Raw genomic sequence first — 26,746 nt, forward strand, 5'->3', positions numbered from 1 at the left:
TGAAGAGATGCATGGGGTGAGGTATTTGGGAAGGACAGATCTTCCATGTCCTTTCTTAGGTGAGCCATACTCCAGGAAACTTCATGTCTTCAGCTATCTGGAAGCTTCCTGAACCCTGTCCTTTTGGGTTTTTATGGAGGCTTCATTACATAGGCATGATTGATTAATTGGCCATTGGTGATCAGCTTAACCTTCAGCCCCTCTCCCTATCTGGATCTTTCTAATCATGCCTTGATCTTTCTGCATGACCAGCCTACATCCTGAAGCTACCTACAGGCTACCAGCCATCAGTCAACTCACTAGAAAGACATCACTTTAGAGATTCCAAGGATTTTAAGATCTGTATGTCAGGAAATGGGGTCAAAAACCAAATATGTATTTTGTAATACTACATCATTAGTAAAGTAGTTCTGTGCAACCTTAAAAAGGAGAATAAAGATGATCTTTATGTGGTAATGTGGTATGATTTTCAAGAACGTTATTAAGAAGACAAGATAGCACTGAATATGTAGCACATGATATATAGGTTTATAGCATAAGCTATATAAAAGCACTGCTACCTTTTATATAAGAAGAAGAGACATACATAAAATCTATATGTTTTCATATAATTTTGAAAAAGAAACACTGGAAGAATAAACCAAAAGCAAATATAGTTACCTTTTTGGCAGAGGAAAGGGATTAGACGTGAGACTGAATTTTCATTTTATTTTATTTATAGATTTTTTTGAGACAGGGTCTGGCTATGTCGCCCAGGCTAGAGTGAGGGTAGTGGCACAGTCTCAGTTCACTGCAACCTCTGCCTCCTGGCCTCAAGCCATCCTCCTACTTCAACCTCCCAAGTAGCTGGGACTACAGGTGCACACCACCACGCCTGGCTCATTTTTATAGAGATGGAGTTTTGCCATTTTGTCCAGACTGGTCTAAAACTCTTGGACTCAAGCAATCCACCCTCCTCAGCCTCCCAAAGTGCTGGGATTACAAGTGTGAGACACCGTACCGAGGCAGAATATGTTTTTAAAATACTTTTGATTTGGAATCATCCACATATTTAGCCCTTCAAAGAAATAAAAGTAAATCAAAAAAGTGAAAAGCATATTAAGATTTTTTAACTTAATTTACTTGCTGCAAAAAGAAAAAAATTGACTCCTTTTGGTTCTTTAGTTTTTGTTTTTGTTGTTGTTGTTGTTGTTATACTTTAAGTTCTAGGGTACATGTGCACAATGTGCAGGTTTGTTACATAGGTATGCTTGTGGTATGTTGGTTTGCTGCACCCATCAACTCGTCATTTACATTAGGTGTTTCTCCTAATGCTATCCCTCCCCCTGCCCCCCACTCCCCGGTGTATATGTGCCACATTTTCATTTTCTTAATACAGTCTATCATTGATGGACATTTGGGTTGGTTCCAAGTCTTTGCTATTGTGAATAGTGCTGCAGTAAACATACGTGTGCATGTGTCTTTATAGTAGCATGATTTATAATCCTTTGTGGGATCACTGGGTCAAATGGTATTTCTAGTTCTAGATCCTCGAGGAATCACCACACTGTCTTCCACAATGGTTGAACTAACTTACACTCCCACCAACATTGTAAAAGCATTTCTATTTTCCACATCCTTTCCAATATTTGTGGTTTCCTGACTTTTTAATGATCGCCATTCTAACTGGCATGAGATGGTATCTCATTGTGGTTTTGATTTGCATTTCTCTGATGACCATTGATGATGAGCATTTTTTCATGTGTCTGTTGGCTACATAAATGTCTTCTTTTGAGAAATGTCTGTTCATATCCTTCTCCTACTGTTTGATGGGGTTGTTTGTTTTTTTCCTTGTAAATTTGTTTAAGTTCTTTGTAGATTCTGGATATTAGCCCTTTGTCAGATGGGTAGATTGCAAAAATTTTCTTCCTTTCTGTAGGTTGCCTGATCACTCTGATGGTCATTTCCTTTGCTGTGCAGAAGCTCTTTAGTTTAATTAGATCCCATTTGTCCATTTTGGCTTTTGTTGCCATTGCTTTTGGTGTTTTAGTCATGAAGTCCTTGCCCATGCTTATGTCCTGAATGGTATTGCCTAGGTTTTCTTCTAGGGTTTTTATGGTTTTAGGTCTAACATTTAAGTCTTTAATCCATCTTGAATTAATTTTTATATAAGGTATAAGGAAGGGATCCAGTTTCCACTTTCTACATATGGCCAGCCAGTTTTCCCAGCACCATTTATTAAATAGGGAATCCTTTCCCCATTTCTTGTTTTTGTCAGGTTTGTCAAAGATCACATGATTGTAGATGTGTGGTCTTATTTCTGAGATCTCTGTTCTGTTCCATTGGTCTATATATCTGTTTTGGTACTAGTAGCCTTGTTTTGTTTTGTAACTGTTACAAAATCAATGTGCAAAAATCAGTAACTGTTTTGGTTACTGTAGCCTTGTAGTATAGTTTAAAGTCAGGTAGCGTGATGCCTCCAGCTTTGTTCTTTTGGCTTAGGATTGTCTTGGCAATGCAGGCTCTTTTTTGGTTCCATATGGACTTTCAAGTAGTTTTTTCCAATTCTGTGAAGAAAGTCATTGGTAGCTTGATGGGAATGGTACTGAATCTATAAATTAGCTTGGGCAGTATGGCCATTTTCATGATATTCATTCTTCCTATCCATGAGCATGAAATGTTCTTCCCTTTGTTTGTGTCCTCTTTTATTTCACTGAGCAGTGGTTTGTAGTTCTCTTTGAAGAGGTCCTTTACATCCCTTGTAAGTTGGATTCCTAGGTATTTTATTGTCTTTGTGGCAATTGTGAATGGGAGTTCACTCATGATTTGGCTCTCTGTTTGTCTATTATTGGTGTATAGGAATACTTGTGATTTTTGCACATTGATTTTGTATCCTGAGACTTTGGTGAAGTTGCTTATCAGCTTAAGGAAATTTTGGGCTGAGATGATGGAGTTTTCTAAATATACATTCATGTAATCTGCGAACGGGGTCAATTTGACTTCCTCTTTTCCTAATTGAATATCCTTTATTTCTTTCTCTTGCCTGATTGTCCTGGCCAGAACTTCCAACACTATGTTGAATAGGAGTGGTGAGAGGGGGCATCCTTGTCTTGTGCCGGTTTTCAAAGGAAATGCTTCCAGTTTTTGCCCATTCAGTATGATATTGGCTGTGCATTTGTGATAAATAGCTTTTATTATTTTGAGATCCGTTCCATCAGTCCCTAGTTTATTGAGAGTTTTTAGTATGAAGGGCTGTTGAATTTTGTCAAAGGACTTTTCTGCATCTTTTTAAATAATCATGTGGTTTTTGTCATTGATTCTGTTTATGTGATGGATTACATTTATTGATTTGGGTATATTGAACCAGCCTTGCATCCCAGGGATGAAGCCCACTTGATCGTGGTGGATAATCTTTTTGATGTGCTGCTGGATTCGGTTTGCCAGTATCTTATTGAGGATTTTTGCATCTATGTTCATCAAGGATTTTGTTCCAAAATTTTCTTTTTTGTTGTGTCTCTGCCAGCCTTTGGTATCAGGATGATGCTGGCCTTATAAAATGAGTTAGGGAGGATTCCCTCTTTTTCTATTGATTGGAATAGTTTCAGAAGGAGTGGTACCGGCTCTTCTTTGTACCTCTGGTAGAATTTGGCTGTGAATCCATCTGGTCCTGGACTTTTTGTGGTTGGTAGCCTATTAATTACTGCCTCAATTTCAGAGCCTGTTACTAGTCTATTCAGAGATTCAACTTCTTCCTCGTTTAATTTTGGGAGGGTGTATGTGTCCAGGAATTTATCCATTTCTTCTAGATTTTCTAGTTTATTTGCATAGAGGAATTTCTTGCCTTCTGCTAGCTTTTGAATTTGTTTGCTCTTGGTTCTCTAGTTATTTTAATTGTGATGTTAGGGTGTCGATTTTAGGTCTTTCCATCTTTCTCTTGTGGGCATTTAGTGCTATAAATTTCCCTTTACACACTGCTTTAAACGTGTCCCAGAGATTCTGGTACATTGTGTCTTTGTTCTCATTGGTTTCTAAGAACATCTTTATTTCTGCCTTCATTTCATTATTTACCCAGTAGTCATTCAGGAGCAGGTTGTTCAGTTTCCATGTAGTTGAGCGGTTTTGAGTGAGTTTCTTAATCCTGAGTTCTAATTTGATTGCACTGTGGTCTGAGAGACAGTTTGTTGTGATTTCTGTTCTTTTAAATTAGCTGAGGAGTGCTTTACTTCCAATTATGTGGTAAATTTTAGAATAAGTGTGATGTGGTGCTGAGAAGAATGTATATTCTGTTGATTTGGGGTGGAGAGTTTTGTAGATGTCTATTAAGTCCGCGTGGTGCAGAGTTGAGTTCAAGTCCTGGACATCCTTGTTAACTTTCTGTCTCATTGATCTGTCTAATATTGATGGTGGGGTCTTAAAGTCTCCCATTATTATTGTATGGGAGTCTAAGTCTTTTTGTAGGTCTCTAAGGACTTGCTTTATGAATCTGGGTGCTCTTGTATTGGGTCCGTATATATATTTAGGATAATTAGCTCTTCTTGTTGAATTGATCCCTTTACCATTATGTAATGGCCTTCTTTGTCCCTTTTGGTCTTTGTTGGTTTAAAGTCTGTCCTATCAGAGACTAGGATTGCAACCCCTGCCTTTTTTTGTTTTCCATTAGCTTGGTAGATCTTCCTCCATCCCTTTATTTTGAGCTTCTGTGTGTCCCTGCATGTGAGATGAGTCTCCTGAATACAGCACACTGATGGGTCTTGACTCTTTATCCAATTTGCCAATCTGTGTCTTTTAATTGGGGCATTTAACCCATTTACATTTAAGGTTCATATTGTTATGTGTGAATTTGATCCTGTCATTATGATGCTAGCTGGTTATTTTGCCCATTAATTGATGCAGTTTCTTCATAGCATCAATGGTCTTTACAATTTGGCATGTTTTTGCAGTGACTGGTACCGGTTATTCCTTTTCATGTTTAGTGTTTCCTTCAGGAACTCTTGTAAGGCAGGCCTAGTGGTGACAAAATCTCTCAGCATTTGCTTGTCTGTAAAGGATTTTATTTCTCCTTTGCTTATGAAGATTAGTTTGGCTGGATATGAAATGCTGAGTTGAAAATTCTTTTCTTTAAGAATGTTGAGTATTGGCCCCCACTCTCTTCTGGCTTGTAGGGTTTCTCCAGAGAGATCCGCTGTTAGTCTGATGGGCTTCCCTTTGTAGGTAACCCTACCTTTCTCTCTGGCTGCCCTTAACATTTTTTTCCTTCATTTCAACCTTGGTGAATCTGACAATTATGTGTCTTGGGGATGGTCTTGTCAAGGAGTATCTTTGTGATGTTCTCTGTATTTCCTGAGTTTGAATGTTGGCTTGCCTTGCTAGGTTGGGGAAGTTCTCCTGGATAATACCCTCAAGAGTGTTTTCCAACTTTGTTCCATTCTCCCTGACACTGTCAGGTATACTAGTCAAACGCAGATTTAGTTTTTTCAAATAGTCCCAGATTCCTTGGTGGCTTTATTCATTTCTTTTTACTCTTTTTTCTCTAAACTTGTCTTCTTGCTTTATTTCATTAATTTGATCTTCCATCACTGATAACCCTTTCTTCTACTTGATCAAATTGGCTATTGAAGCTTGTGCATGCATCACGAAGTTCTTGTGTCATGGTTTTCAGCTCCCTTAGGTCATTTAAGGTCTTCTCTACACTGTTTATTCTAGTTAGCCATTTGTCTAACCTTTTTTCAAGGTTTTTAGCTTCCTTGTGATGGGTTAGAACATGCTCCTTTAGCTCGGAGCAGTTTGTTATTACCGATCTTCTGAAGCCTACTCCTGTCAACTTGTCTAAGTAATTCTCCATCCAGCTTTGTTCTGTTGCTGGTGAGAAGCTGCAATCCTTTGGAGGAGAAGTGGTGGCGCTCTGGTTTTTAGAATTTTCAGCTTTTCTGCTCTGGTTTGTCCCCATCTTTGTGGTTTTATCTACCTTTGGTCTTTGATGTTGGTGACCTACAGATGGGGTTTCTGTGTGGATGCCCTTTTTGTTGATGTTGATGCTATTCCTTTCTGTTTGTTAGTTTTCCTTCTAACAGTCAGGTCCCTCAGCTGCAGGTCTGTTGGAGTTTGCTTGAGGTCTACTCCAGACCCTATTTACCTGGGTATCACTGGCGGAGGCTGTAGAACAGCAAATATTGCTGCCTGATCCTTCTGGGAAACTTTGTCCCAGAGGGGCAACTTGCCTGTATGAGGTGTCTGTCGGCCCTTACTGGGAGGTGTTTCCCAATTAGGCTACATGGGGGTCAGGGACCCACTTGAGGAGGCAGTCTGTCCGTTCTCAGAGCTCAGTCCTCATGCTGGGAGAACCACTGCTCTCTTCAGAGCTGTCAGACAGGGACGTTTAATTCTGCAGAAGTTTCTGCTGCCTTTTGTTCAGCTATGCCTTGCCCTCAGAGGTGGAATCTATAGAGGCAGTAGGCCTTGCTGAGCTGTGGTGGGCTCCGCCCAGTTTGAGCTTCCTGGCTGCTTTGTTTACCTTCTCAAGCCTCAGCAATGCAGATGCCCCTCCCCCAGCCAGGCTGCAGCCTTGCAGGTTGATGTCAGACTGCTGTGCTAGCAGTGAGCAAGGCCCCATGGGTATGGGACCCACTGAGCCAGGCATAGAAGAGAATCTCCTGGTCTGCTGGTTACTAAGACCATGGGAAAAGTGCAGTATGTGACTGGGAGTGTCTCCTTTTTCCAGGTACTCTGTCATGGCTTCCCTTGGCGAGGAAAGGGAAATCCCCTGACCTCTTGGCTTCCTGGGTGAAGTGATGCCCCACCCTGCTTCGACTCGCCCTCTGTGGGGTACACCCACTGTCCAACCAGGCCCAGTGAGATGAACCTTAGTTGGAAATGCAGAAATCACCCATCTTCTGTGTCGGTCACGCTGGGAGCTGCAGTGGTTCTTTAGTTTTAATGGTCACTCGTAATCTGTGTGTAATTTCAAACTCTCCACCACTAGGTATAGCCTGCCATTAAATTAATTTGTTGTTTTGCTTAATTAATCCTTTGGAAACATGATTTCCAGTCATACCTCAGCAACTAAATATTTTAATATAGTTAGCATCCAATGTAAGTAGCAATTAGCTTACTTTGAGATGTTCAATATAAAATATATTCTCACAGTGATATAAAAAATTTTGTATTTTAGGTAATCAGTTAAATAAGAGTTCTTTTTCTTTGTTTTATTTCACAATTTAGGTTTACTTAAACATGTAACTTTGGAAGTCAGCATGGAGTTTGGGCCCAGAGTGGAAATTAGGTGTCAGAGATTTGTTTTTGGTCATGTCATTTGACTGTACCAGCCAGTTCTATGATGGCAGAAAACTTTTACATTGTTTTCTATCACCGCCTCTTGCCAAGGTCCACTGGGGTTATTTTTACTGTTCATGTTTTCCTGAGCTTTTGCATTTTTTTCTGTGGGCTGGTCCTTTTATACACTTTAAAAATCAGCTTCTCCTAAAATCAGGACTTTACTGTAGGCAAAGGTTCTCTGAAAGAGCCAACAAAGTCTCTTTTATAACTTTATCACAGACTAGTTAAGAGCACTCACTATGTTGATGAAATCCTGTTTTAGTTTGGGTTGCCCTAGAGACATGATTCATGTCCCCCTCTGACATGGATTCAAGTGCAAGTAGTTTATCTGGGAGGTGATCCTAACAAACACCTGTAGAGGAGTCGAGAAGTGAGACAGGGAACGGAAGGAGCCAGCATCGGGTTCAGTGTCAATGAGGTTACCACTATAGACAACTGGAGCTTAAGTTGCTGAGTGACTCAGGGAGCCAGTGTAGGAGTCATACTTCAGAGTTATCTCACTGGAGGGGAAGAAGGGAAATGGGATTTATAGACCAACTCCTCAGTCATTGGAAGAGAGCTGCTGAAAAGTGGGGGAGTGGTGAATCAGATTTTTTTCCATTTGGCAGATATGCAAAGCAAGCTTTGGGGTCAGGGAAATGCTGACAGTTAGAAGGAAAAGGTGTGCGAAGCAGGGGAGGGGTATGTCAGGGTACTAACACAAAGTACCCCTTTGTCTACTACAAAGCTAGAACTCATTTAGAAAAAGCAAAGCAATAACAAATAACAATGAAAAAGGGAATCAGGAAAGACAGAAAAATGCTGATCAGAAAAAAAAAAACTTTGTTATAGAATCTTAGTTAATCCATTCCTAATTTTCAGCAAAGAACATCCACAAATTATACTAAAATGTTGCTTGTGAAAAAGGAGGCACTACCCTCCAAGTCTTGTAGTTGAAGAAGAATGGAATCCAACTTTTCCATTCCAGCGTTACCTGCCATAATGCTTCAAGGTGCACCTCTTTTCTTCAGTTTGAGCTGTCTCCCTACTGTCCCGTGTGCTCATGCCAGGTTCGCAGTAACTGCTGTGCCTTTGTTCGTGCTGCTCAGCCTGCCTGGAATTCTCTCCATGTTGTGAAAAGTCTTCCCACCTGGAAGACCTAACTCAGACCCTCCTCTAGCCAGTGAGGTCCTGCCAACAACTTCCTGATTTCTCCCTCCTTACCCACCTGGCTAGTGTAAGAAGAATGGCTGGGCAGAAGAATAGCCCCAAAGATGGCCAAGTCCTAATCCCTGAAACCTGTGAATATATTACCTTACTTCACAAAAGGGACTTTTCAGATGTAATTAAGTTAAAGATTTTGAGGTGGGAGATTATTCTGTATGATCCAAGTGGGCCCAATATACCATAAAAAAGGGGTCTTAAAAGATGGAAGTGGAAGGCAGAAGAGTCAGAGTCAAAGAGAAATCTGAAGAGGCTATGCTGCTGGCTTTGAAGATGGAGGAAGAGGCTGGGGCCAAGGAATGCAGGTGGCCTCTAGATGTCAGAAAAGTCAAGGAAACAGATTCTTTCTGGAACTTGTGACACCTTGATTTTAGCCCAATGGAACATATTTTGGACTTCTGACCTCCAGAACTGCAAGATAATAAATTTGTGCTATTTTAAGTCACACACACACACACACACTCACAAATTCACTATATAGCCAGAGTGCCTGGGTTCAAATCCTGTTTTAACTTTTTAGCTGTGTGAACTTGAACAAGTCACTTAGCTTCTCTGTGACTCAATTTTTCATCTTTAAAATGGGGACAATGAGAATACCTACCTTATAATTTGTTGTGTGTGATTTAAATGGGTGAAGATGTATATATAAAGTCTTGAACAGCACCTGCCACACTTGTAGTAAAAGTGTTAATTGCTTGCTTACCTTTCTTAAAGGAAGGCTATTGGGAAGCAAACACTATCCCCTTAAATGTAGTCTTCTCTTACTACCGTGACATGCTGTTGTTTCATGTAATTGACTGTTATTCACTCATCACCAAATGGGGAAAGAGAGAGAGAAAAAAGGCAAGAAAAAAAAAAAAGAAATATAGTTCATCTATGTCTTCCCTAGGTACTTTGGAATGACTAGTTCTTGGCTACCTGACGGGCCAGGTCCTAAACCAAATCCTAGATAGGTTATACCTGCATCATTTAAGAAGACAAAAGATTAACTGTACTTTCAATGATGCCCTTTTCTCCTTTTCTGCAGTGTCCTTCCTGGATGCTGGATTTCTTCACACAACATACTTGGCCATTAAGAGTCAAAGCTCTATTACCATTTTGTGAGGAAATGATGGGGTTTGAACACTATGTAGATTGGATCAAATGTACCATTTTAAACTCATATTAGTGATATGGTTTGGATTTGTGTCCCTACTCAAACCCCATGTCACATTGGAGGAGGGACCTGGTGGAAGGTGATTGGATCGTGGGGGAGGATTTCCCCCTTGCTGTTCTTGTGATAGTGAGTGAGTTCTCATGAGATCTGATGATTTAAAAGTGTGTGGCACTTCCCCCTTCACTGTCTCTTTTTCCTGCCACCATGTGAAGAAGGTCCTATCTTCCCCTTCGCCTTCTGCCATAATTATAAGTTTCCTGAGGCCTACTCATGCTTCCTCTTAAGCCTGTGGAACTGTGAGTCAATTAAACCTCTTCTCTTCATAAGTTACCCAGTCTCAGTTTTTTATAGCAGTATGAAAACAGATAAATACAACTAGGTAGACATAGTTTAACTCAGATTCCTGATAGCCAGTTGAAACCAGAGATTAATTAGCATTTTTTTTTCTTTGAGACGAGTCTCACTCTGTCGCCCAGGCTGGAGTGCACTGACACGATCTCGGCTCACTGCAAGCTCCACCTCCCGGGTTCACCCCATTCTCCTGCCTCAGCCTCCCAAGTAGCTGGGACTACAGGTGGCTGGCAACACGCCCGGCTAATTTTTTTGTATTTTTAGTAGAGAGGAGGTTTCACCATGTTAGTCAGGATGGTCTCCGTCTCCTGACCTCGTGATCCGCCCGTCTCGGCCTCCCAAAGTGCTCGGATTACAGGCGTGAGAGCCAGGCCAATTAATTAGCATCTTGTTCCTATTCCTTTTGGATTTTTCTTGCTGACCTTTTTGTTCTGGGCTAATACTTGTCATTTCTGAAGCTACCTGAATGGTAATTAATTCAATTTTGATAGTCTTAAGTACTTGTTGTCTCATGTGGTTTTTCTAAACAGGTCCTGTTTTTTGACTTCTATGCTTTTTAAAATGCAGATTTGCCTACAGAGCTTCTCCTGCGGGTGTCCATCCTTACCTAACTGCTGCTTTCAGATGGAGTGGGGCGGTTCCTCCAGGTCTCATTAGCATTTCAATACAAATGTTACCATATTTAATAGGAATAATATGAATTTATTCCTGCCTGATCTTCTCTCAAAGCTGTGTATATTTTGTGGAGCTTTTTGCCCAATACTATATTGACTTTAGTCTCTTCCCATTTTAAGATTTAATTTTTACTTGTATTGCTGGTGTGATTTTAGTTTCTTCTTCATAAAAATGAGGAGAAGAGCTTTTATTAAGATAAATTGCACACTGAGAATTGAGAATGCTGATTGTTTCTAATTATAATTCTTTCTAATGTATGTTTGAATGGAGGATAAGATACTTTGCTTTTTGTTTATTAGAGGTTCTTTTTTGGATATGACTGAATTGGGAAGCTCTTCACTCTTACGCTATTTAGCTATTATTGTGAAGGGTTGAAAATCACGTCAAACCAGGGCTACTTTAAATGTCAGTAATCTGCCATTTGAAATTTCTAAGTACATATGACGTTCAGCAGATGTGTTAAGTGGTTGTAAGCATTGTGCTGGGCACTAGAAATAAAATGAATATGGCATTTTATTGTTATTCTCTTAACTCTAGAGAACATAACTGTGATGAGATACTGCAGTGTGTGCAGAGCTTTTGTCTTGGCAGTGTCACACCCAACTCTGCCACTAACTCTTGCCCATGTATAACAAAGAACAAGTTATTTTAACCTCTCCAAGTCAGTTTTCTCATCTGTAAAATGAGGGAGTGATTCTAACATTTTCTTAAAGGTGACTTAAGGTTGTTGTGAGGATTAAATTAGAAAAAATTTATGAAAGCATTTTAAAAACTATTAAGTGCTATCTAAACAATGACATTACTAATTATTTACAAACTTGACATTATACACTGGTGTTTTGGTCCAAAGACCAGATGTATTAGGTGTTATAACTAAGTTCCAGAAGCTTATGGAAAAGGATGACTTTTTCATGACTTTGGCTGTAAGTTCTAGGGGTACCTTAGGGTATCTTAATATCCCCATTATTGAGTAAGGTAGGTTCTCTGTAAATAAGCATTGATTTGAGCCACAGGTTTCAGAAACACAGCATTATTAGGAAGTAAACCACAATCCCAGGTGATAAGATTTTGTGTTATCTATTCTATAGAAGGCTTATGAAATTCTAGATTAATAGGTAATTATCCATCACTATGAATTAATTATATTTATGCAAATATGACCAAATATTTAATTTAAATGTGAATTGCATTACCATTATGGGTCAATTTTCTTTGGCTTTTTTGTCCCCTGAAAATATAGTATACAACATTTGCCAAATTTATTTTTAAAATTTATTTTTAAAAGTATAATTTTCTTTCTTTATGTTTGTAGATTGTAAGAACCCCTACAATATACAGTAAAACTTGGTTCATAAGCTGATTCATGAAGATGAATCTGTAATTATGTTTTAATTAATATTACTTGGCATTTCTTCTCAGATCTAAGTAATAATTTTAACTGAAACTTTTTATTGTTAAACATTATGATTGTCAGTAGTCTGGTCTTCAGAAAGTTTTGTAATGTATACCCTTTTTTGTTTGGTTTGTTTATGACTACGGTAGATAATTTTATTTACTGTTGAAGTAGTGAGGCACTTTCACTAGAAACTACTTCTGAAGTAAGATTTGAATATATTTTGATTTGTAAAATTACTGGCAGTAAAGAGTAGTAAGTAACTACTGCTCATTTAATCTGTTAGCATTTAAAGGTAAAGCTTTCAAATTAATTTTATGTTTATGATTTTATGATTATAAATTTGATTTACCTTCAGCTTTTGAAGAATAAAATTATTGCCCTCTTTTACTGGTAAACTCATACTTAATGACTCATCTCTTTTTATTTATGATAGGGAAATGGTGTTTCATTGTGAAGGCTAGAATTGGGTTAGTCAACCAGAAGTGAACCTCTAATTGTTTCCAAACGCTTAGTTTTTGGGTTTGGATGCAGCTCTAAGTCTTAGCTCAGTCAGGAATTTGCTAAGCTTGTCTTTTTCTACATATCCTTTCATTATGGCTAGATAGATTCAAGCTAAAATCTGGTTTATGCTTCTCCATTACAATAGTTAATCAGAAAAATATGGACACAAACTCCTGAGCTAAACACAATTTTAAAAGGCAAAAACTGGAGTTTCTAAAGGTTTCTTTTACATTTTTATGACTCTTTAAATTATTATAGAAATTGGCCTTGTTCTAAATTGCGTATCACCATGTGATTTAGCCAGTACCTTTATTCCCTACCATAGTTGTATGACCTATTTATGGCTCCTATAGCTGAAATTCTTGCATTATTTTAAAATTGATATTGGAGAAAGTTAGTGTGACATATCCATTTGCTTTGGTGAAATGCTTGCTGCTGTTGAGTGTAAACATTTTATTAAAATTCTACCTAAAAGGGCAACCATTCCAAATTTCAGTATAGGCAAATCAATAAAAACCACAATTGATCCTTATGAAAAAAAGAGATAAAAATGCACTATAATTTTTTCCTTATATCAGTTATGATGTCTTATAATTTAGTTAATTTTAAAATATATATTTATTTCTAACATCAATTTTATTAAAATGTTTACATATGATTCTTGAATTGTGTTAAAATGAGTGATCTCTAATTTCCCTTTTAATTCTAATATGATATTATCTGTGATCATGTAACTTCTTTCCGGCCTCATGTGAAAGCGAATTTTAGGAGAAAAAAAGAAGTACTAGGTTCTTTTTTAAAAAGGTGGTGGCAGGGAGTAGCAGACTTTGGAAGGCAACACGCATGGAATACACACATAAAAATTTGACAAAGATTTGGATAAATCTGTAGATGTTTTTTCTAGGTGAGTTATTAAGAGACTATTGGACTGTCTAAGAGAATGTCTTTAATGTTTTAAGGCTGATCTCAAGGATTATTATAGATGGGATTCACTATCTCTTACTGTATTTTAGCTCCTTGGGGGAAACAACTAGACTAAACCTGAGTATTCTGAAACAATAAATTTTTAAAAACTTATTCGCACAAGTTATTTCACCCCTGTTGCTTAAGTAGTCTTATTTCTCATACTGTATGCCTTCTGTTGCAGTTGAGTCAATGCCTCTTCTATTCCTTTTTCTCTTCCTCTTTTCTTTTAAAGATATGTTTAAAAAGAAGTTATCAGCATACTAATTAAGAAAACCATTCACCAAAAGTTCATGGAAAGTGAAAATGGATACAAGCATAATATGTCGTTGCTTTAAATTCGTATGTGCCTTCTTCTAAATGGTGTACCCTAAATGAGTTTGATGCCTGATTTCCATTGCCTTCTCTGCAGGCTTATTAAAAATAAAATTATGAATTTCTCTGAACTAAAATATTCTATATTATTTATTTTTGTATTTCCAGTGTCTAGCACATGCTTGCTCCATGGTTGGCATATAACAGATGTTTGTTGACTTGAACTTTTCAAAACTGAACTTGGAGTCTAACAACCTGATCTATTCTAGTTCTCCTGCTCATGAGCTGTGTCTTTAAACAAACATTTCACACCTTAAACAAGTTACTTTGGTGTTCTAGGCCACCATTTCCACAACTCTAGAGTAAAGTCCCATCTGGTTCTAGAAAATCTGATGCCAGATACATAGTAGTAGATCCTTAATAATTGCTTAATATTGATTGCTTAATAAAATTCATTTGCTGGATTATCTATCATGATAGAATAAATCATTTTGCCAAGTATATCTATGTGTCATTTGGTGACACTACTTTTTTCCCCTTAGTATATAAATACAATTTATATTTTCTTTCATTTCCAAATATATTCTCTCTCTAGTATTCTTTATAGTTTAACCACTTTTTCTTATTGAATGGAAAATATATAAAAGATGAAAGAAATTGCCTGGATGTTTAGCCTACTCCTTCATTTTATAGATGAGAAAACTGATGCTCTGGAAGAATATGTGATTTGCCTACAGCTGTTTAATGGCAGAATCAGAACCCAAGTGTCATGGTTTCCATTTGAGAGTAATTTTCATGTCAGATATCTAAATATTGTTAGTAGTTCCCTAGATTAAGATTGGAGAAGAAATTATTAAAATAACTACACTTAGGATGTAGGTAAGAAAAAAACTTTTTTTCTTATTCTCAAACAGTAATTCAAGGAGAACCATTTTCGTTCCTCATTTTCTGAGTACAGTTAGGAAAAGATAAAAATTTTAAGTTTAATATATAAAAACATTCTGTGATGGATTCTTTCTTTTTCCTGAGAAATGAGGATGGAGAGAGTAAAGAAAAATGATGGTTGAATTGTACCTAATTAATATGCCATCATTTTTTCTTTGCCTTTTTTGTAAATACAGGAAGTCGTCACCTATTTAATAGCAACACAGTAGGTAGAAACAGATACCACTCTTCAGTTTAGATGAATGAATAACCAGTATTCTTCACTGTCAAAATCCTTAAGTTCATTTGCAGTTGTTTTCTACTCACTTTTTTCTCTTTCTCCAACCTGGCTTTTACTGTTCCTGAAATGTTACAGTGGATGGCCTCAAACAATATTTGCATTGTTTAATCTAATGGCCTTTTTCTGTTTCTGTTTTTCTTCACTGAGGCATTTACTATTGCTGGAAATATGTTTCCCCTTTTTCCAGATGTTTTACTTACCGTGCCTTTACTTTCTTTACCTAGTGCCTTTTCTTAACTGCTAATGATTCCATGTATTATTTAAGATTTAGTATTGATCGCTAGCCTTAGATATACTTTTTAAATTTATGAATTAATTATGTTTAATGGATTCAGCTATAAATTCTGTTCCATAAACATTTATTTGCCAAACACTGTCTTGAGATGCTGGGTTTACAAACATAAATAATTCCTACCTTAAAGCAACTTTCAGTTTAGAGGGAGGGGGAAACACGAGCTGGTAATTATCATGCAATGTAGTAATAGTGTAGGTAGTACAGATTGTTTTCATAGGAGCACAGAGAAGATACTTCATACAGTGTAGAAGACAATTTGGGATCAGGAAATATACCCTAAAAGAGGTGACACATGAAATTTCAAAGAATGAATGTAAGACTGTAGGGCAGCTTAGGGACATTCTAAGCAGAGGTTACAGTTTGAGCAAAACCATGAAAGTAAGAAACAGTATAAGGTAAAGTACAAGTATGTTTTATTTGGAGAGCTTAAAATATGAAGCAAGGATTAATAGGAGGCAAAGGTAGAGGGCCAGATCCAAAAATATGCCATGTTAAAGAGCCAGCACTTAATTCCCTAGGCAGTGGGGAGCTTTTGACACATTTCTTAGTGGAAAAGGGATAGGGTCACATACCTATTTTATGTAGATTAGTCTAACAAGTCTGATTGTATCAGTTATCTGTGGATACTTAAAGCACTCGAAAACCTAGTAGCTAAAATAATACACATTATTATCTTATACTTTCTGTCTTTCAGCAACCTGGGTATAGCTAACTATGTTGCCTGGCTCAGGGTCTCTCACAAGGCAGTAATCAAGGTAGCAGCCGGGGCTACAGTTACTCCAAGGTTCATCTGGGGGAGAGTCTACTTCTGGGCTCACTCAAGTGGTTGCTGACAGCATTATGTTCCTTTTGGGTTGTTGAACTGAGGGTCTGCCTAGTATCTCTCAAGAGGTATCCTTCAGTTTCTTGCCACATGGTCCTCGCTATAGCACAGCTCACAACATAGCAGCTGTGTGAGAGCAAGTGAAAGCAAACGAGGAGGGTATACAAGACAGAAGCCAGAGTCTTTTTACTTAATCTTGGCAGTGATGTCTCATCACTTTGCCATACTCTGTTCATTAGCAGCAAGTCACTAAGTCCTGAAACTTTACATAGGGCATGAGTACTACATAGGGCAGGGTCATTGGGAGCCATCATTGAAGCTGCTTGTTACGTGGACTTGAGGAAATAAGACTAGAGCTGAAGCGACCACTTAGGAAGCTATCATAATAATCCACGTGGAAGATATGGAGATTATTGTGGACATGCATAGTACAATGAAAGGGAAGGAATTGAGTCAAGAAACCTTTAGGATATTAAATCATGAGAACTTGGTGATTTAAGGGAGAAGAAGGAATTAAGGGTGACATCTAATTTTTCTTGATTTGATTATCTATATTTCTGTCATTCATTTAACCAACAATTGGGCCCACTTTATGACCAGCACTGTGCTAGATCTTGGGAATATAATAGTGAGCCAGATAAGCACTGTGTCTATTCTTTTGGGTCTTTCTTGGTACCTCTCTTTCCTTTCTATCTGTCAAAATACCACTAGTCCTGAAAGTACACTTGCTTCTGCTCTTCTTATGAGACCTTCCTTGAAAAATGGATGTTCTTTTTATCTTCTTCAGCTACAGCTATTATCAGAAGTTTTACTTGGAAAATTTTGAAATTCTCTACGTTTAAAAGTGAGCACTGAATTAAGCTATTAAGTGTAGGGAAGCCATTTCTGACCTCCTCTCTCAACCTACTTCAAGCAGTAGAACAGTGCATTGCCACTTTGAATCATTGGAATCACATGGAGAGCATTTTTTTGGACATTTCCTCAAAGATTCTGATTCAACATATCAGAAGTGAAAACAAAATGAGACTCTAAGGTGAATTGGATATTGCTAGACTAGAAAGCCATTACATTCGAGTAACCGTCACCATTCTACTATTAATTGTTTTGTGTACCTTTTTTTTTTTTTGAGATGGAGTCTCATTCTGCCTCCCAGGCTAGAGTGCAGTGGCGCGATCTCGGCTCACTGCAAGCTCTGCCTCCCGGGTTTACGCCGTTCTCCTGCCTCAGCCTCCCCAGTAGCTGGGACTACAGGTGCCCACCACCACGCCCAGCTAATTTTTTTTTTTTTTTTTTTTTGTATTTTTAGTAGAGATGAGGTTTCACGGTGTTAGCCAGGATGGTCTCAATCTCCTGACCTCGTGAGCCACCCGCCTTGGCTTCCCAAAGTGCTGGGATTACAGGTGTGAGCCACCGCCCCCAGCCTGTTTTGTATACATTTAATCATCCAAATAGCCTAAAACAGTAGTTTCAAATACTAATTGAGGACTAGTTACATCAACACATACAGACTTGGGCACCATCCCTAGAGGAGCTGAGTTCATTTCACTGCATCTGTGGTTATCGCCAGGCTTCTATATTTTTTAAATAATGAAATATGACTGATACTGAACAAATAGACTGATGTATTCATTTTTTTGTATTTTCCTTATCAGTACTATTCAGATAAGTGCATGTAAATATTTGATAAATATTAAGGAACAGTTAGCATGGTAGGCTATGATTACTTTGGAAGGTTCTGACCACGTGGAGTCATATTTTAACTAACAGTTGAACATGTGCTGAGTTTAGATGATATGATATTATTTTAGTTTTATAACTTTACTTTTTCATACATTAATACATTTTCTCTAGGTCTTTTACTTTTACTTTGGATAATTTACTGATCACATGGAAAATCTAAAACAATGGTTGATTGTTTTTTCTCATATTATTCTAAGTCCTATTATATTCTACCATAGGAAGGGATATTATTACTTTCATGCTGGATGGGATTGTCAGAATGTGACTTTAACAAATTGTTGTTTTCCTTTTCCTTAGTGTTATTCCTCTTTTAAGAGAATCTGTTGGAATATTGATGCAGAGAACTCCTCCCCTATTAGAAAATACTCTGCCTCAGTGCTATCAGAGGGTGAGTTTCAAATATTCCAAACCATTGGGTTTTATACTGTTTTCAATCTCTTGATTTTCAGCTTTCACAAATATGGGTAACATGTGTTTATAATTGAATATTTCTTCCAAGATTGAATGCTGACCATGAAATGTCATTTATACAAGCCAGTATAAAATTGTTGGAAAATGTTGAACTTTACTAAAGAAAATGTAGTAGAAATTGTTCTGATCTAGAAATTGAGCAGTTTTTTAAATATAGAATATCTATAGCAGAGACATAAGGATTTATTCAACATAGAGTTTTTGAGCTCTCACTCTACCAGATACTCTTCTAAAATATTGGGGAGGTAATGGTAAACAAGACAGACAGTGCCTCTGTTTCATGGAACTTACAGTCCAGTGGGGAAATACAGGAACTAAACAATAAGTAGATAAATAAGAAAATATCAATGAGAATTACTATAGTAGAAATAAAACAAAGTGATGTGTTAGTCATGGATGGCTACCTTAGATTCACTAAGTTATATGCACTGGAAATTGAAACTTTAATGACAAGAAAGAGCTAGCCATATGAAAATACTGGAGAAGAATGTTCCAGGCAAGGGAAATTGCTAATGTAAAAGTGCTATGGCTGGATTTAATTTGTGTTTGAAGAAGAGAATAAAAAAAGCCATTGTGGCTGAAGCATATTAAATAAAGGGAAGAATGGCTTGAAAGCCTGGAGAGAATGGCAGGAGCAAGATCATTTAGGGTTTTGGGTCATAATAAGAGATTTAGATTTAATTCTAACTCAGTGGGAAGCATTGGAAAGCTTTTAGGCAATAGAAGTGTCATAAATCCTATGTTTTCAAGAGATTATTGTGTTTTCTATGAAGAGAACATATTCTAGGGAGGATGAAAGCAAAGAAAACCAGTTATGAAATTATTGTCCTCTAAGTGAAAAACAATAGTGGTTTAGATTACAGTTGTAGCAGTGAAGATAAATATACATTTGGGATATGTTTTTGGAAGTGGATTATATTAGCAGAGGGTAGAGAAAGTGTTGGTTTATTACTTGGTAGATGGTAATGCCACTTACTAGATGGTAATGCCACTTACTGAGACTGAGGCCTTGTTGGTACAGGTTTGAGGATGGAAAATCTCCCAAATGAAGAGTTATATTCTGGATATGTTAAAATGGAAATGGCTACTACACTTCTAGGAGAAATGTTACTTAAGTAGTTGGATATGAAAATCTTGAGTTTTGGGGACAGAGGACCAGAAAGAGTTATAAGTCATCAATATATGAATAACTTCTAAAACACCAAGATTATATGTGATTACCTCCAGAGAAGTTCTAATTCTACTCTTTTAGCTCTGCTTTCAACTCTAAATTTGGAGCACAGGTGAGAAAGCCAGGAAAGGCAGTGGTTAGTGGGGTGCTGGAAAACCAAAAGAGTGTAGGATCACAGAGTTGAAGAAGGAGGAAGTAATTAACTGTGTTGAATATTTCTGTGGGGTCAAGGAGGGTAGAAACAAGAAGTGATCAGGCCGGGCGTGGTGGCTCATGCCTGTAATCCCAGCACTTTGGGAGGCCGAGGTGGGCGGATCATGAGGTCAGGAGATTGAGACCATCCTGGCTAACACGGTGAGACCCCATCTCTACTAAAAAAAAAAAAAAAAAAAAAAAATACAAAAAATTAGCCAGGCATGGTGTTGGACACCTGGAGTCCCAGCTACTCGGGAGGCTGAGGCGGGAGAATGACCTCAACCCAGGAGGCGGAGCTTGCAGTGGGCCGAGATCTTGCCACTGCACTTGAGCCTGGGCAATGCGAGACTCTGTCTCAAAAAAAAAAAAAAAAAAAACAGAAGTGATCATTGACTGGCCTTCTGGATGCCATTAATGACCTTGTTAAGAGCAGTTTCATTGGAATGTTGGAGAAGGGAGCATGATTTGAATGAATTAAGGAGAAAATGAATGGGGCAGTGACAACTCCTTTACGAAGTGTTGTTAAAGGGAGCAGAGAAATGAGTTGATAGCGGATATGGATGTAGTATCAGGATAGAGGGTATTTTTTTGTTTTTAAAGTAGGATGTTTTAGAACAGCATTATCCCGCAGAACTTTCCCCAATAATGGAAATGTTCTATAATCTGCACTGTCCAACGTGGAAGCCACAAACCACATGTGGCTAGTGTAACTGACTGTTTTTTAACTTAATTTCCATTCATTGAAATAGTCACATGTGTCTAGTGACTTTTGAATTGCACAGCACAGTTCTAGAACATGTGCATTAACTAATGGTAATGGTCTAAATGAGAGGAAGAAATTGTTATAGTACTAAAGGACATTATTAAAGGAATGACTATCATGAGAAGGTGAGAAAAGATAGAACCCAAAGCACAATGGAAGGATTAATTGTTGATAGTAACAGGGGTACTATATCCTCTGAGGGAATGCAGAAATGCTGACATAGATGAGGAGTCATTGGTAGCTTTAATGGTAAAGGATAAGGGATTTTCTTTGTAATTCTGTTTTCTCTATAATGTACCAGGCAGTGTAGTCATGCAGAGAGATCAGAAGGCTAGAGGAAAAAGGAGAAGGTATAAAATAATCTTTTGATACAGGGAAAGTACATATTGCCCATTCAAGATTTGTGGTTATTATTTTAAGGTAGCATCAATCAGCATAATTGTTACTAATTGTTTTATATATATATATATAAAACTATATATATATAACTTATATATAACTATATATAGTTATATATAACCATATATATAATTGTTATATATAACTATATATAATTGTTATAGATATATAACTATATGTAATTGTTTTATATATATATAAAACTATATATATAGTTTCTCTTCTTCACAATAAACTACAAGGTGAGTATCATCTTCCTTTCCCTAGATAAAATTGAGGCTCATCTTAGGTCCAAATGCTAGTGGCTGAATCAGGATTCTAATCCACGTCACTCTGACTCTAAAGGTCATGTTCTTTCTACTGTACCACACTGCCCTTTTCATCTGTAACTACAGTTTCCTCCCATTTTTTAATTGGTAAAATTAAAGCCAGTTTCTACAGGAATTATTCTTTAGTTTGTGTTTTAAGATAACTGCAGTCGTGTACTTGTACTGCTACATTGGAGAAATCTTTTCAATCAGGTTATTTCATTAACAGTAGAACTCACCTTGGGCCTCATCCATGAGGATGCCGTGTAGAAGAAATGTGGAGGGATATCTGGCTAAAACAGCTATGTTGTCAGAATCCAAAAAGAGGAAGAAAAAGTATACCTTGATCTTTTTCCCCAATAAAAGCGGTTTTTAAAGAAGGCACGGTAGATATTATCTCAATTTCCCATCAACTGTCGTGGAGTTTATAGAAAAAAAATGACTACATTCATCAAATTCCAACAAAAAATAAATAGTTTTGATAGATATAAGATCAACATTTTCTTAACTTCCCAAGTAGATTATGTAAAATTCAGAATCTCCGAACTGAAAAAGATCTTAATGTGCATTTGGCCCAGCCTTCTGTCTGTTGCAAAATCTCCTCTATGACATCAAGTTGGTATTACAGCTTCTTGACCATTTCCGGAGATAGATAGTTAACACACTCCCAGAGAAGCTTCCCTCTTTATTTGTAAACTGCTGTAATTGTTATAAAGATCTTTTCACATTGAACTTTTTCCTTTTAACTTCTGGTTGTTGATCTTAGTTCCACTCCTCCAGATCAATATAGAGATGTGGAACAATAGCAGTGATTTGGGTGTCTGCCTTTTTCCTGATCTTCAGGGAATACATCTAATGTTTCATCCTTATTTTCTGTACATTTTTGGTAGTTAGCCTGTATTAAGTTAAGGAAGTGTCCTTCTAATAGTTTTTTTCCCAAGTCATAAATAGGTGTTGGACTTTATTAAGTGATTGTTACTGTAAATTTCCCTGTGGGGCACACTCTCAGGTGTGTCCTACATATTTTAATATGTGTTTGTTTATATTTCCCAAATACTTGTCATGGTACCTGGCACATAATTAGTACTCAAGAGTATTTATTTATTTATTTATTTATTCAAACATCATCCTTTCCTTTTTTTAAACTAGAGAATAGGATCCATGTTTACTGATATATTGCATAATAACTTAAGTAGAAGGGAGTACTTAATTTGATTATGATGTTAATATCTCTCCTTTGTATTTCAGGTACAGCAGCTGCAAGGAGTTTACAGTTTACAGGAACAGCACTTCTGGACTTTATGTTCTGACGTTTATGTTGGCACCTTGAAATTAATAGTAGCACCTGATGCTGATGCTAGGTGGATTTTAAGCCAAACACATAATATTTTTACTCAGGTATGTCTTTTTTACTAACTTCTTTTTAAGGGTCTTAACATTTTTTATAACTAGTAGTTTTAAAAATATTTACAAGGCCAAGGTGAGAGGATGGCTTGAGGCTAGGATTTCTTGATCGGTGTAGGCAACATAGTGAGACCCCATCTCTACAAAACGTAAAATTAGCTGGGCATGGTGGCACTTGCCTATAGTCCCAGCTGCTTGGGAGGCTGTGGCAGGAGGGTTGCTGGAACCCAAGAGTTTGAGACTGCAGTGAATTATGATCCATGTGCACTCTAGCCTGGGCCACAGAGCAAGACCCTGTCTCAAAAAAAAAAAAAAAAAAAAAAAAAAGCTATTTAACATAATAAACATATATACTACTAAACTATAAGGTAAATATAAAACCACATTTTTTTTTCCAACCACAGAGTCAAGTTTGGGAAATACCTATTTTAGTTAATATTCTTCAGGAATAGGAAGATAGTTCCTATATGCTCATCATTGTACTTATTTGAGTTCCTTCAAGAAAAAGTATATTATCCTTTACTGCACATTTCTTAGAAGATACATTAGGTACTATCTGAAGCCAAGAATTCTAAAACAGTGTTTAGAATAAGAATAAGTGACTATAGCTAAAAGCAGACTGTTAACTTTTTTGTGTAACAGCGAAACTATGGTCACCTATTGAGTGATTTAATAATTTTATATGCTGTTGAGTTTTTCTTAATAGTGCATTTGGAATCATGAATTAGTGCATGGTCTACAACCAAATTCTTTCAGTTAAGGCTCGTGCCATCATGAGTTAACATAGTTATATGACTGACAATTAAAGACTGATTACTATGGTATGCATTGTGTATATATTGGGAGAATAAGAAGGTCATGTCAGTAACATCTAAGAAAGAGGTAGAGAGAATATAAATTCTTTTCTCAGTCTAGTTTGTTAGAAACGTTTGGCAAAAAAACCTAGACATTGATACCACTGTCAGAATCATCTAATACAGCGGTCCCTAACCGTTTAGGCAACAGGGACTGGCTTTGTGGAAGACAATTTTTCCGTGAACGGGGGTTGAAGGTGGTGGTAGGAGGGATGGTTTTAGGATGAAACTGTTCCACCTCAGATCATTAGGCATTAGATTCTCATAAAGAGCACACAGCCCTAGATCCCTCACATGTGCAGTTCACAATAGGGTTCGCGCTCCTATGAGAATCTAATGCCACAGTTCACCCGCCACTCACCGCTGTGAGTGGCCTCATTCCTAACAGACCATGGACCAGTACTGGCCTGTGGCCTGGGGGTTAGGGACGCCTGATCTAACACATAGATCTAATGAAGAAACAGGTTCCATGTGTTAAAAATCTGTGGTTGAAACTGACATTATATTTCTCCTGGTGTGATACCATGGGGAATACAGAACATGACCTATGTAGTACTCCTACCAAAAACGTTTAACTTCAATCTAACCATGGGCAAACATCCAGACAAATATAGCTTGTGAGAGCCTCAACAGCATATAAATCCAAGGCTGTTAACTTGGATTATTTTAAAAGTGTCAATGTCATGAAAGGAGAAAAAGGTAGGGGATAATTCTAGATTAGAGGAAACTTCACAATTAAGTGCAATGTGTGGTATTTGATTGGGTCTTGGACTGGGGAAAAAAAGCAACCACAAAGGAAAGGGCTGGATAATCAAGGAAATTTGATTATAGACTGTAGTAGTTCATTTAATTGTATGAGTGGTTAAATTTCTTGGGTGTGATAATGGTATTGTATTTATAGAAGACTGTTCTTAATTCTTAGGAGATACATGTTGAAGGATTTAATGGCGAAATATCCAGATGTTTAATTTTCAAATGTTTTGGTAAAATTAAAAAATTGCATATAAATATATATGTAGAGAGATGAAGCAAACTGGCAAAATATTAACAATTGGTAAATATAGCTGAAGGGTTCACAGGTATTTATTGTACTATTATTTTGACTTTAAATTTTTTCAAAATAGGCTAGGCATGGTGGCTCACATCTGTAATCGCAGCGCTTTGGGAAGCCAAGGTGGACAGATCACCTGAGGTCAGGAGTTCAAGATCAGCCTCACCAAAATGGTGAAACCCTATGTCTACTAAAAATACAAAAATTAGCCGGGTATAGTGGTACCTGCCTGTAATCCCAGCCACTCGGGAGGTTGAGGCAGGAGAATTGCTTGAACCTAGGAGGCCGACGTTGCAGTGAGCTGAGAGCACGCCATTACATCCCAGCCTGGGTGACAGAGCGACACTCTATCTCAAAAAAAAAAGTTTTTTTTCCAAAATAAAAAGAAAAATAGAAACCTTGGTGGCACCTCATTGCCATCCAGATAAAGCCCAGAATTTCTAGCGTGAACCAACTGACTTTTAAAGTCTCTCTCCTGCTTTTCATTGCCATGTACTTTATACTCCAAACCCACTAGACTGTTTACTTTTCTGTGTGGGACAAAAATCCTACTCTAACTTGAAGATCTAATGCAATTGTTACTTTCTCTCTGAAGCCTTAAGTGTCCCACAAAGCAGAATTACTTTATTCTGTGTCATACATATGACATTGTACAACTTATGTGCAGGTTCCTACCAGCTGTCATGATTTTGCATTCCCAATGCTTAGAAGAGTATATGTGTATAATGAATTTGTTGTATAAACAGATTTTAAAAACTGTATTTGATTAAAGCCATCTTTATATATGCTAAGTATGGAAAAATATTGTTGGGTTCCCATTGGTCTTTTTTAACCACAAGCTCAAAAAGATCTTAATGAGATCTAAAATATATCTTTTTGATAAAGAGAATGTGTCATTAGGTCCCTTTGGGAATAAATTAATGAAATAATCTTATGTATAATTAGGATTTACTTCAGTGCTAATCTTATGTGTAATTAAGACATGCACTACTACAAAACAATATGCTGATACCACTTATTTCAGAATTTTAACAACTAGGTGTCTTTCTTAACAGACACTGTAAGTCTATCTCATGACCTTCATAATGAAGCATGCAAGACCTTCACAATATGTCTGAATCCTTCGTATACCTTCTACATGTTTCGGGGACAACAAGATAACCAGGCTAGCAGTAATGTTTCTTTTCACTGATGTTTCCAGATTATTTTTCCCTCCTTTACCTTGAATTTTCTCCTAGATATGCCATGTTGTTTCACCCTCGTAGTGTGAGCTTCTGTTAAGCTCTAGGACACCCCGTAATCTCCTAGGACTTTGGCACTTACTCACAATTTGTCCCCTAAAAAGGAATGCAATTTCTAGTTTTAGAAATGTGCAAGCAGCTGTGTCGGGGCTTAGGAACTGCTGAAGTTACCATTCAAGTAAGTGGAAGGAGGTTCTTCTGGTAACTTTAGAAATGTTGGCTTTAAAAATGACTGAAATTGAAAGTTTATTCAGCTGCTTCTTTGGTTTTGGAAACTGCATTTGAGCTTTGAATATTTTAAGCCCTGAAAAAGTATTTTAAGCCTTTTTATCACCTAATGATTTTAAAATTGTTTTATGATCACTGCTTTAGTTTTGACGTATGCAAATTGAAATTTTCATGAATTTATTTTCCTTTTCTGCGTATACCCTAGTAATGCATGATCCTTATGCAATTAGTATATAACAAGGCTTGCAGGAGCATTTTTATTTTATAGGATGAAATTTAAATTAAAAAAATTTAATCTTAAATTACATCTTATAAATTTTACTTATCAAAAATAACAAAACTCAAATTGCTCCCTTTTTGATCACACAGATGCTTCAGGTGTATTTCTTTTTTTTTTTTTTTTTTTTTTGAGACGGAGTCTCGCTGTCACCCAGGCTGGAGTGCCGTGGCCGGATCTCAGCTCACTGCAAGCTCCGCCTCCCAGGTTCACGCCATTCTCCTGCCTCAGCCTCCCGAGTAGCTGGGACTACAGGCGCCGGCCACCACGCCCGGCTAGTTTTTGTATTTTTTAGTAGAGACGGGGTTTCACCGTGTTAGCCAGGATGGTCTCGATCTCCTGACCTCGTGATCCGCCCGTCTCGGCCTCCCAAAGTGCTGGGATTACAGGCTTGAGCCACCGCGCCCGGCGCTTCAGGTGTATTTCTTAT

The 26,746-nt window shown here is 37.4% G+C and overlaps 1 protein-coding gene across 5 annotated transcripts in view; it reads left to right on the forward strand.

Annotated features, from left to right (window-relative positions):
* The window catches only part of SLC30A7 (solute carrier family 30 member 7), a 106,378-nt gene that overhangs the window by 60,323 nt on the left and 19,309 nt on the right, over positions 1-26,746 (forward strand). For 4 of the 5 annotated variants that reach the window (XR_004058947.1, XM_030936824.1, XM_030936822.1 and 1 more), the window contains exons 9-10: positions 18,252-18,342; positions 22,510-22,659. Coding sequence is in view for 4 of the 5 variants with exons in the window: in XM_030936824.1 (XP_030792684.1) it covers positions 18,252-18,342; positions 22,510-22,659 (241 nt within the window). In the remaining variant the exon portion in view is untranslated. Of the gene's footprint in view, positions 1-18,251; positions 18,343-22,509; positions 22,660-24,643; positions 24,702-26,746 lie in introns of those variants that run through there. The other variant, XM_010377251.2, reaches the window with a different exon arrangement.

This window comes from Rhinopithecus roxellana, chromosome 8, assembly GCF_007565055.1.
Source record: "Rhinopithecus roxellana isolate Shanxi Qingling chromosome 8, ASM756505v1, whole genome shotgun sequence".
NCBI lineage: Eukaryota > Metazoa > Chordata > Mammalia > Primates > Cercopithecidae > Rhinopithecus > Rhinopithecus roxellana.